The 13035-nt window shown below is 37.6% G+C and overlaps 1 protein-coding gene across 1 annotated transcript; it reads left to right on the top strand.

Annotated features, from left to right (window-relative positions):
• The first annotated feature begins 4453 nt into the window (after positions 1 to 4453).
• LOC110849878 lies at positions 4454 to 5580 on the top strand. Its single transcript, XM_022097345.2, has 2 exons — positions 4454 to 4784; positions 5259 to 5580. The coding sequence occupies exons 1-2, from the start codon at positions 4583 to 4585 to the stop codon at positions 5549 to 5551; spliced, it is 495 nt and encodes a 164-aa protein (XP_021953037.1). The 5' UTR covers positions 4454 to 4582; the 3' UTR covers positions 5552 to 5580.
• The last annotated feature ends 7455 nt before the right edge of the window (positions 5581 to 13035 follow it).

The raw sequence follows: 13035 nt of genomic DNA, 5'->3' as shown, positions 1-13035 counted from the left end.
ATGTATATGTAATGAATACTCCCAGCTTTCTACTAGCTTGATTCAATACAACAATGGGAAGGTTTATTCTCCTGGTGACTTTCGTTACGCTACATCGGTCCGTCTAGAGATTTCTGGAACTTCCAATGTCAAAATCAGTTTTGAAAATATTCTCTGCAAATTTTAATTCGCTTACCCATATCTACATGCATAAATACATACATCCTAGTATACTTCGCGAATTCATCGTGCTTAAAAGTCAATAATTCACTGACCTAGCCAAACTGTGACAGTTTTTGTAGCCTGTTTGGTAAGTTAAACCCCGTCTAGGGGAATGTGAAATCCAGCGCCAAGTTCAAATCGTTCAAACCTTCTTTTTTAAATATGCGTTTCCCGCTCGAAATGGACACACCCTTTGGGGTAGTCCGACTTGTCCAACTGCTTTACATAAACCACTACCCCTTCCCATACCAGCTCCCCTATAAATTCTCATACCGGAAGGGAATCCATACCGTCGAAGTGGTCCCACTGATCCGTTGGTACGAGAAATTCATCCCGCTGCTGCTCAGCTTACTGGCCATATTGTTATCAACCATGTCAATCTATTATCTCGCCGGTAATGAAGAAAATCTATTGCAAGATTTTCGTTTTTGGTTGTGGGTGGGCGTCATAATCGTCAGCGTCATGTCCACCTTCGGCTACTGGATTTCATTACTGGCTTTGGGCCAGATGAGTGTCCAAGTCTGGGGGAGAACTGTGGAATTTGAGTGGCATGTACAAAAAGGTAGCAGTTTTCAAAAATTCACGTAATTCTTAAGAATTTCACACTCTCAATAGTTTTTGGATACGATTGCTTCCGGCGGAGGTACCATAAAATTCTACCGTCTGGATAACAACTTATCACTGAAGTGTAGCACATAAATATTGAGAAACTAAATCCTGCTCTATCCAAAATGCCAATGTTTTAGTAGAGTGCGATCAGGAAAGAAAGAAACCTTTTAAAAATGCCTGTAAAATCCGGAAAACTTAATTAATTCCAATGACATTTTTAGGGGTTAAGAACAAGGTCCTTAGCGTTCAATTTTTTGCTTCATATGGTCCATAGACCCCCATCCTTCCTATCTGGAGAATTTTTTGCCTCGCGGTCCCCAGAAGTGCTTTGCCACTCTTTCTCGCTACCACTTTTGAGGCGTGTGTCCAAATGTGACGGAATCTTACCAAGTTTTTGGGAGATTTTGTTCGACGACTATATTCTCTCTTGGATAAAGGCCAAAATCGTTCAATTGGTCTTGCCCGAGGGACGTAGGGAGCTTATTCCTATTTTGCAACAAAATCGATTTTTTTCGACCGCAGGTAGTATAGAACAACTTTTGGATAATGACATGTTGCTGTGTCCCGTCAGAAAAGTACATTACGATTATTGATAAAGGGGATCAAGATCTTCTTTATACAATCGTTCAGATATCTCTCCGAGGTCATGGTGGCTGTGGTCACGAACGGCTTTGTGACGTCCCCCAATGAGTCCAATTCTTGCCCAATTATGTGCTCTGTGGTAAATTTTGACTTCAGCGTGTACTTGAAGGAATCTTTAAGCGTTTTCTTATTAGTACATGAGTAGTACTTCATCGCAGGGACTTCATCTGGATCAATCGAGCACTTGGTCTCATCATCCATGAGCAGAATCACGGGCATGTTTTGCTTGACTCGTTTTTCAGCAATCTGCCGAGAGTTGGACTTTGCTCTTTTTTGTTGACCTTGGTTGTACTTTGGTGCAGGTGTTGCCCTATAGGATTTGACCCCCAACTTCGTAGGTTTAATGTCATGTAATCTTAATTTTGCTATTTTCAATTTGTAGCCCAAATTACCATCTGATATCCAAAGGTTATTTTGGTATTTCTGCTGAAGTCTACGTATCAATTTGGGGGTCGCTACACGAGCAGGACGATTTTTTGATTTTTTGATTTCAGCATTCCCTCTCTCCAAATACATGTGTAAAACTCTGCAAATTGTCGTCATATAATTTTTTTCATTTTTGAAGTGGCTATAAACCATTACCCGGACGCGCCCGCACACGTTTTCGTAGTAGTGGCAAATCTTTTTTTCGAGTTGTTCTCGATTTTTTGTTCTCATTTTTGAACTAGTCGAGATATCAACTTCCGGTTTTCTGATTTTGGTAGTCAATCGCATGGACTACAAAACTACCGCGTTTCAACTCACAATGGAGGCGCAAACCATGTTCAGCCCAGATTATTTTGTGACCAACTTTGTTTGAAAGAGCAACTCTTTAGAAACAACATTTGGTTTGGTGCTTGCGCAGATGCGCAAAATTCAGCAGGTTATGGGTGCCGCAAGTTCGCAAAAACGCTTGATTTTTCAGCCAACGTCCATGGCGAGCTCAACTTTTTTCCGTTTCTCTCGCTCGCTTTCTCACTCCCACGCAAGGACATTGACCCCACAACCCTTCATCATTCACATATTTTATCAATAATTCCGAATTGCTATATTTTTAACTATAAATTTTAGAATCATTCATAAAATTTCGTAATTCTGTAAGATACATCACTTTTTCTGTCCTTTTCTGTTGCTAAATCATTTTATAATCCTTGTTCAGAATATGTACAACCATAATGCGAAAAAACCATATAAAATTCCAAAATTTATAATTAAAAATATAGCAATTCGGAATTATTGATAAAATATGTGAATGATGAAGGGTTGTGGGGTCAATGTCCTTGCGTGGGAGTGAGAAAGCGAGCAAGAGAAACGGAAAAAAGTTGAGCTCGCCATGGACGTTGGCTGAAAAATCAAGCGTTTTTGCGAACTTGCGGCACCCGTAACGTGCTGAATTTTGCGCATCTGCGCAAGTGCCAAACCAAATGTTGTTTCTAAAGAGTTGCTCTTTCAAACAAAGTTGGTCACAAAATAATCTGGGCTGAACATGGTTTGCGCCTCCATTGTCAGTGGCAATTTTTCTTCCATACAAATAAATATATTTTTCGAAAGTTTCTTTCTTTCCTGATCGCTCTCTAATAAAAGATCACCCACACTACAGGCAATTTGTTATATGGCAATATCTTTTCAGATAACAACTTGTTTCTTTTCTATAGAAGTACCTCCGCCGATGAGAATGTTATCCGAAAATAAATTCGCTGCTGTAAATTCTACAAATTTAATTTTCAGAATTCGAACTTCATTCCAACGTCGACTACCGGAAACTAATAAAAAGTATGGATGTTAATCTGATCTCTGTCATCCTTTCCTTATTCGTGGTGGCTTCGTACATCATAATCCCACTCATCGTCTTTTTTGGCATCTGGATCCAATTTCCTATATTATTAGACACGTGTTTGGAGACGCTATCTCCGGCCCGATCATGCGGTTGCCAATTTTTCTGGTCTGTTATGTATTTAATACAGCCGAATTGTATGAATTGAGTCGCTTAGTGTATTTAGGATTTTCGTGCGTAATTTCTGAAATGCAATGCATCACCACAGTTTTGAAAATTGGACCCTTATTTGTCACTAAAATTAGGGAATTATACGATTTGCACGTTTTAATCATGTGGTACAAATTTTGGCAGATTCAATATGCAATTTTTGAATTTATAGTGAGAAACACGCTTCTGGTGTTTCTCTTGGTTTTTTGCACGTTCTTGATTTCCGCGAGTTACATAATAGTTAGGTTACACGCTACATTTTCTGAATACTTTGCTGTTACAGGGCACAATTATGTTTATGTGTGTCACTCTGGTTTTTAAATTTGTTTGGGGAACGATTTCTAAATTTCACACGCAGACGAAACAATTGCTCGAGGTTTTTGTGGAGTCGAGGGCACTGAAAAGAATTAAGACTTCCGGAGAGGCAAAGTTACATCGTAAAGTGGTGAAGGCTATGAAGCCGGTCGCATTTCCGGTGGGGATCTGGAACTACACGTTTTTCTTTGCGAAACAATCAAATGAACTTTTAGTGATGATGTTTTTCGTTGATAATGCAATTTCGTTGCTACTGATAGGCTAAGGTGGGTTTAGAAATCTTGCTGCATGTGTAGAGAGTAATAGAATTAATGTCATAGGTTAATTAAGTTAGTTAGTTGATGATGTATATACATACATATTTACAAATAAATAAGTTATTGCATAAAAAATATGCCACTATGTCATGTGTACATATTTACATGAACATGCGTATATGTATTTGTAGACGTTTTTCCTAGATATGTGTGTTTAGTAGATACATCATATAAGCGCGATCATGAGAAGAGCGTAGTTTTTTTGTATTTCTTAAACAATATTTGCATACCTTCCCATACATACATATGTAGATGCATATTTACAAGGAATTTACCGAATACCAATGACTCACTTGTTTCCACCACATCCTGAATTTTATATGTACATATGTAAGTTTATTTTCTCACTTCTACATACATACTTACGTTACATTGAGTCGTTCGTTTTTTGCGAAATTGTCCCAATACTTATGTACGTGCAGATATTTACATATTATTCCCGTAGCATTAACTTGGATCAGTTTCATCTATCTCAATTTTTTCCATTTATCTTGCCATAAGTCGCGTAAAACTTGTGATAAGTAAGTACAAACTCATGGCTGAATCGAATCCACCACCTCGTTACGTCGCAAATAAGTCCTCCTGGGGAGTGACGGGGTTCGAACCGGGTAAAACTGTCATCCTGTCGACACCTCTGAATTTGAAGTTGACAAAGGAACAGGCCGAATTAGCTGTGCGAGGATTCATCCCAGAAGCGATGGAGGACAAATGGTTCATATATTTCGATCCGGACGATGGTATGACGGCACTCTTCGAAATGCAGTATTAAAATAATACACAACCGTGCTCATATGTATGTATATGTATACTATGCATGACGCTACTAAAGTGGTATTGATAAGTAATACTGTATAGTGAAATATGTAGCTCGGTATTAAAGTTTTACTGTATCTGTAGCAAATTTTCCAAGACCGGTATGATTTTAATACCAAGCGGTAGCAATTTTAAACCAAGAAATCATTAACTGCGTGACTAAACCAGATTTCTAACAAAGCACGCATATTGATTTTGGACTGTTTCGCATAAATTTTGGCCGTTATTTGTTAAACTCTATTTCGTAACCTGTACAGCGGGCAAAAATTATCTGTTATTTGCTACAACATGTGAATTATTATTAACATTTAAATTTAAAATTGGCTAAAATTTTAAATTATTCACAAAATTAGCATCAAATGTATTTCCCACCTAATTTTTGTCACTTGTTTACACAGACGCCTTCTACTTTCACCGGAGTTGGACTGGTTTTCTTGTCTACAAGGTTACTGCACAGCGTTCAGATGATGAGGGTATGCTTTTAACGCACATTGAGACACATCGGGACGCAAATGACGGGTACAGGGTGAGTTCTGAGTATCGAGATAAGGAAGCGTTTGAAATGGTGAGAAGTTTAATTGGATATAAATTACTTAATGATTGCCCCAACTTTGTGTGCGAAGAATGGCTTGCCTCCTTTGAAGAAATTAAGACTAAAAAGAAAATGTCCATATTTAAATGTTTTAGATAAGTAAAATATTTGAATAAATTAAATGATGAGTTCCCAATTATGCAAGTAGCTACAAGTTTCTAAAATTTCTTATTTCGTTTAGTTGATCAAGTAGACAATTTCGAAGTACTAACACAATTTATGTATAAGAAATGGCCGTGGGCACATCTGGGGACATTAAATTAAAATTGCAGGATGGGGGATGGAGGGGTTTATATAACATGGCAAGATTGGAGACGCCGAACAACCGTGGGGTCATTGTTCCTCTGTCCCTACAATTACGCAGCCGCTTTGCATATATATTTAAGGGGGAAAAAAATGTTAAGATCCGGACAGACTAACGGATGCAACTAAATACATTCGACTACTCCCCGAGTTAACAAATCAGAATAAATTAATTCAAGAAATTGCATTACTAACAACCGGAACAAAGGAGTTGTTGTTACGGTTTTGTCCGTCTGTCCGTCCGTCCGTAAGCAGGTTGTCGCCAGAACAACTCAACAAAATCAAACACCGTTTTCGACATTGTGCTTTTAATTTTTAGTTTTCAGTCGCATTAGATAAATTAATTAGGTCAATCGGGCAACCCAGACTGAACCGTGGCCCAAAGTTTAATTTAACCATAATCTCCACTTGTGGCGTCGTTCTGCATATGTATAGGAAATTTCAAGGATAAATAATTCAACTCCGTCAAGAATTTTGACCTCCGACCAGCCCATGTCCGTGTTTAATCCGCTTCTGCGAGTTTGTTATATGTGTTACGGAGTTTATTAAGCATGGTGTGCTGTACCTTGCTTAATTTAATTAAAGAGCGAGTGGAACATCAATTGCATAATTCAAAATCCTAACTATTTGTACATCAGGATGGGTTTTTAATTCAGGACCAAAAAACCCCAATTATACAAAAAGTTAATCTTATTAAGTATTTACCATAATTATTCTTGTAAATTCATTCAAACCTACTTAATTAATTAGGCCAAAAATGCCTGATGGGATTATATGTACATATGTATGTATTTATATGTATATATTTTAATCAATACATTTTTAACTTGTACATACCTATTCATACATGACTCTCCAATTCATTAATAATTTACCCTTCAAATTTTCTAATTAGGCCGAAGTAATTCAATTTTAATAATAAATTGGTTGACATTCAGCTACAAGCACTTTCAAATATAACTCTAGAATTCTATGATTAGAATTTATGTTTTGTTGTTAACAACTTTTGAAAATGTAAGCCAAAAGAGTTTGACCTAAAAAATCGTATTTTTTTAAGAAACCATGAAATTCTCTAAATTTCCGGTAATTATCACTTCACACACTCCTTTCCAGGCCCTACAAAGATTTGTCGTGCTAACTGAAAAGTTTCCCAGGTTCTCTGGCTGTATTGCGTGGAATCGGGAGACATGGCAACCCACTCCGAAACCAAGGGGGGAAATAACCCCTTGGTATGTACTCTCATTCTTCGTAATTTTTACTACAATTGTACACATTTTCATGATATTACACCAAATTGTTGTACATGAAAAAGACCCAAATCTTTCGATCGCGACTGGGATTATATTTATCACCGTGACTCTTATCGAAATTTTTGTAAGTACTGTCACCCTCACGTTTATGTTCAAAAAGGCGGATATCTGCTTCGTTTGGAATAACTTACAAAATGTTAGGAAGTCTTGGAGTTACTTTCGTAAGTATTATTTAAGATTTACTGGTCCTTAATTTATTATTTTTCTTTAGGTATCATAGATTTTTGTGTCACTTTTCACAATTCGCCTTTTAAATCTTCAAATTAAATTTCTAATTAATGTAAGAACTCGCAAAGATTGGCAAAAATTTAATTTGAAATTTAATTTACACGAAAACTTAAGTTTACGGATGTCATTTTAGAAATTTGAAATTTGAATATATTTTACAAGGGTAGAGTGAGATAGAAAATTACAATTTATAGAGACTTAATGTTTTAAGCAAACTAGGCTCAAATTTTGTGTTGCGAATCACTGCAAACTCATATTAATAGTATCTAAAATACTTAATTTTTCATACTGTACTTATTCAAAATTCGTTACACTAATTTTCAGGAATCGAATCGAATAAAAAGTACGACACAGTCGGACTAGTCCTTCACGGTCTAATTTTTGCCGTCATAACCACTCCCTTTATCACCGCAATAGTCCCCACCCTCCTGGACACCGTGGACCCGACGTATTTCCTCTTCCGAAACGCTAACTTTCTCCCATCCCGTATCAAACTAATTGTGCGAATACTAATAATAATTACAAGCGCGTTCCAACAAACCACCGCTGGAGTCGGATTCGTCATCATTCTCGCCAACATCGTTCTTTTCCTGACCATCTCACTCAGAAATATAACACCTCTGAATCCTTCTCGCTTTAGAAAAGTCCAATTCGGCAAATTTTTACTGAAATATCGTCAGCTTCAAATTGTCAACCGAGTCTGGAATTACACGTGTTACTATCCGTCCTCTTTCGCCTTGTTCCTCCCGCTGATTGTGGCCATCCTCTTGGGTTACACCTTGATCAAGCTGAAAGCAGTGATCCCAATACCATTGATGTTTATAGTTGCAGCCTTACTTCTCAGTGAGGTGTCCATGACACACTTTGGGATGCCGATGTTGCTGGAAGTTACAGTGTGCTCGAGGAGCTTTATTAAAGCGTGGAAATTGTGCAGGTTTTCGGGCTGTGGTGCTGAGCAGATTGAGAGTTGTGACGCGCTAAAAGTGCATTTGGGAGGGTTTAGTTCTGTAAATGAGAAGTCGAGAGGGATAGTCTTTTCTACGGTAATGTATTACACGCTATCTTTAATTATAGCATTGTAGATTTGCCCAAAATGTATACCAAGAACATGGAACACTCGATTAATTAGCTTTATACGTTTCTTCGGTCGGTAAAACGTGGCAAGGTTTTCTTATTCGACCAATAATTTCAATGACAGTCAATAATCTCAGCCTAAGTTACTCTCAATTTTCGTAATTTAACTTTCCTGCCATTACATGTGAAACTATTATTTCAAATACTCATATGTATTTACCTATCCACAATGCATCTCAAATACTATTTAGCTTCGTACTAATTCTTCTCAACGTATCTACTTCTAAACAGTGATCATCATACTGACATATATTCTGTTTATAAGGTTACTCGTAATTCGAGTTATGAAATCTGGTAGAAACCTCTCTCTAGACTATTCGAAAACCATTTTTGAAAATAAAGTTCTCCGTTTGAAAAGTAAATGCATTAATTCAGTTTGAAGTAAATACATTAGTAATACTAATTCCACACTAAAACTAACCTGACGATGAGCAGCAAAGTTTTCCCTAGATTTAGAAAAGTTTGCTTAAATAAGAATTGCATTTACTTTTCAAACGGGTAACATTATCTTCAATAATGTAAGAGAGTACATCGCAAATGCTTCGTAATTCTGTTGTGTCTACAAATCTTGGCCCGAAGTTACACATTACTGTCATTAGGAGATATTTTTCTAATCTAGATATGGAAGTCCACAATGCAGACTGGATTTGGCATTATTACCACTAGGGGTTCCAGTCCCGGGATTTTTCGGGATTTAATTCCCGGGAATTCCCGGGAAACGGGATCCCGAAATCCCGGGATTTGAATGACTGAAATCCCGGGATTTCGGGATTTTTCAATTTGTCATTCAGAAGTGAAATTACTTGTAATTTACTATTTTAATAGCAGTTTTATATAATTTTCGGTTATATGATTGGTAAGAAAAAGCTTTGAAGAGCATAACCAGTCAAAATTGATCCTAAAGTCGAAAATTTACATTCTAAACAATATTGGTAGCCGTATTTTTCGAATATTCATCCAAATTTTGTATTTAATTCACAAATAAAATTTTTAATACAACATGGAACTTAAAATTTTCTAATTTAGATGTCAGATATTAAATTGAAGCAACAAGAACGCCGTATTTTCGGCATAATTATGGAATCCGAAATCACGTATGCCCAAAAACACTAAAACGTTACAAGTGATTCCAAATTTTAGTCGATGAATTTAAGGCTGAATGAAAAGCTTTTTGACTGAACGAGGTAGTTCGTATATTTGAGCTTGAAATTTTTGAATTGCCAAATTCCATGTCCAATTGTAGTTTTTGAATAATTGTTCGCGATTTAGGCCAAATAATACTGCTAAACTTAAGTTTGTGCATTTCTGGTTAACATGGTGGCGAACCCTTGATTAATTATTTAGTTTGTTTATATAAGTTTTCTGGAATGAAATTATCAAACTTTTTCTCATCACCTCTCCAAGATAGATGACGAAAATTGAGCTACCACAATACATCGAAATTTTGCATTTATCATAGCAGGCAAAACAATATGCTCGCTAATTTGTGTTACTATCATCTGTATGCCAGAAAATAGCATACTTTATAATAATACTTATGAATGCACATATTTGGAAAACACACATCAGTAGATATGTAAATATTATGTAATATGTAATGTAAGTATTATAAATATGCTCAGGCTCGGTACTTTTAGAGCCATGTGCACCATAATTTGACTAAGTTATACGGTAATATTTGAATTTCGGGAAAAAATCCCGGGATTTGTCACGGCGAAAACCGGGATTCCCGATTCCCGGGATTTAAAAAATCGTCCGGGATTGGAATCCCTAATTACCACAGGATACCTAATAGGTATTACCTATCTATGTCAAATATTTGCGTACCATTAGAACTGAATTTAAATATAACCAATGTACATACGTACTTTTGATTGTGCGTGGAATCGGGAGACATGGCAACCAACTCCGAAACCCAGGGGGGAAACTATCCCTTGGTATGTCCTCTCATTCTTCGAATTTTTTACCACAATTGTGTACATTTTCATAATATTGCGTCAAATTGTTGTACATGAGAAGGACCCAGATCTCTCGCTCGTTGTAGGGATCGTGTTTATCACAGTGACTTTTATTTACATTTTTATGTGCAGTGTAATCGTCGCCTATATTTTCGAAAAGGTAGATATTTGTTTCGTCTGGAGGAACTTGCAAAATGTTGGGAAATCTTGGAATCACACTCGTAAGTATAATTACAGGTTTATTGGTTTTTAATGTATGTATTAAGGTTCCGTGTGATAACGCGTTGAGGTGTGTTTGTCTGATTTTTGTCTGATTCTTCCCATATTAAATTCTTTATATGCAAATTTCTTAAATTAAATTAATTTCAAAAATAAAATCAAATTCAGCAGAACCATTCAAATACAATAAAATTTCATTCGTTGATGAACTTAATACGGAGTGGCTAATTGGCCAATTTAATTAGTTACGGAACAACAAAAATTATAGATATGTACTTATGAGTAGAGTTAACTTTTGGCACTGTAGTGTCAAAAGTTAACAAAATCTTAAGCTAGAAAAAAATTAATTATGATATTTCTTATTAGTCGTGCTAAATACTCGGCAATACGGGCAATACGGGGCAAAATGGACCCTCTTCAAGATGAGGTCCTTCTATTTTTTGTCCTCCCCTCGTACAATTAAATTTTTCCATCTCAGGAATTTGTATTTTAAAGGTATTTATTAGGGGTAGAGTGATACCGTATAGAACCTTAATGTTTATTACTGCATGGTGTACATTTTCAGAAAACGATTCGAGCCAAAAGTACGATATGGTCGGATGGGTCCTGCACGGTCTTATTTTTGCTGTCGTAACCGTTCCCGTCTTCGCCACTGTGGTCCCTATCTTTCTCGACAACGTGGACCCGACATATTTTCTCCTACGAAATCCGAACTTTCTTTCATTCCGTATCAAACTAATGGTTCGAATTTTAATAATAATCACTACCGTACCCCACCTCTCCGTCGCCGGAGTCGGATTCCTCATCCTTCTTGCCAACGTCCTTCTCTTAGTGACCATCTCACTCAGAAATATCACACCTCTGAATCCGTCTCACTTTGGAAAAGTCCAATTTATCAAATTTTTCATGCAATACCGCCAACTCCAAATTATTAATCGCGTCTGGAATGACACGTGCTACTTGCCGTCATCTCTCGGGCTTTTTCTCCGGCTCGTCGTAGCCGTCCTCTTAAGCTACATCTTGATCAAATTGAAATCAATTATCCCAATTCCAATGACATTTATATTTTCAGCCATATTTCTCGGCGGGGCATCATTGGTACACTTAATGATCCCGGTGATGGTGGAGATTAAAGACCGATCGAGGGACTTCAAACGGACGTGGAAATTGTGCAGGTTTTCAGCCTGTTGTGCTAAGCAGATTGGTAGTTGTGACACACTAAGGGTGCATCTGGGAGGGTTTTGTTCTGTGACTGAAAAATCGAGGGGGATATTCTTTTCTATGATGACGTATTACACTCTGTCTTTAATTATCGCGTTGTAGATTATGTACTGTAACACTTCTTTTTTAGGAATTTTATGATTTTCTGATGAGCAAATATTTACATGCACATATAAAGTTGATTGATCACCTTGATAATTGTGCACAGGATACAAAAAATATGCATATTACCAAGATATAAGCACTAAATTATGTAAGCATATCACCAATTATCCACCGTTTCGATGCGGTTACTTCTTGATAGTGATTATACGCCACCGCACGGTCATACCTTGGTAACCGCACGGGAAAACGATACAGCACCCAAGCATAAATTTAAACCCGGTCGCATGCTGTGCGTCGCGAAGGCTGTAGCTTTTCAAGAAATTTTATTCAGCCATCAGGTTTAGGTTTATTCTGTACAGAATGTGGGCGGAGAAGATGTCGCCGTGGGCTCGGTAGGGGAATATGGGCGAGTCTCATCGAGTACCGGACGTCAGGGTCCTTGGGGGACGGATGCGACACGCTTCTGATCACGGGACACCTTCACTGGCCACAGGGGGGTAGCCGGATGGGAGCTACGACGCACGGGGAGGAGGATGAATTGTCTCTCGCTTGGCAATTAGAAATACTGTCTTGTTTTTTACTCCGATTTCCACTTATGCACCGTTTCTATACTAAACTGCACCTAGCACGACTCAATGTACGATTTTTTATGAACAATGACCCGAATAAACTGTTCAATATCGGTGCACACAATAAGTTTCACTTGACAAGGTTTTAAGAAATCTTTACTCCTTACATTAAACGATCATAACGTGTACAATAAATGAATTTTAGGAACTTAATTTTTGATAATAATGTATTTCCAAAATGGCAGCCACGCAGAAGGCGTGGTGCAAGAAAATATGGAGAGAAGAGTTGTGGAGGTGTTCACACTCGGAATCCTCGGGTCGGTCTGTGTCGAGACGGAGAGAGATCTTCCTTTTTACAGTCGAGCTCGGCCCCGGTGGCTTCCGTGGGCCGAGTGGTAGGCTCGTCGGGTGGAATATCCATTCCCCACAAGAATTTAGCTGGCTTTCCAACAGGGAAAATGAGATTCTAAAGGAAGAACTGTAGTAACTTGGGCGGTGAAGCCGCATTGAGAGACACGAGAGCCGGTAATATTCGT

The sequence above is a fragment of the Folsomia candida genome, unplaced genomic scaffold (genome assembly GCF_002217175.1).
Source record: "Folsomia candida strain VU population unplaced genomic scaffold, ASM221717v1 Fcan01_Sc005, whole genome shotgun sequence".
NCBI lineage: Eukaryota > Metazoa > Arthropoda > Collembola > Entomobryomorpha > Isotomidae > Folsomia > Folsomia candida.
This window is presented reverse-complemented; position numbering and strand designations above follow the sequence as displayed.

Excerpts from the sequence above, each read along its gene's own strand:
- LOC110849878 (XM_022097345.2), top strand. The coding sequence starts at position 4,583 with ATGGCTGAATCGAATCCACCACCTCGTTACGTCGCAAATAAGTCCTCC. Across the intron at positions 4,785-5,258 it reads ATATTTCGATCCGGACGATG|ACGCCTTCTACTTTCACCGG; the intron begins GTATGACGGCAC and ends TTGTTTACACAG.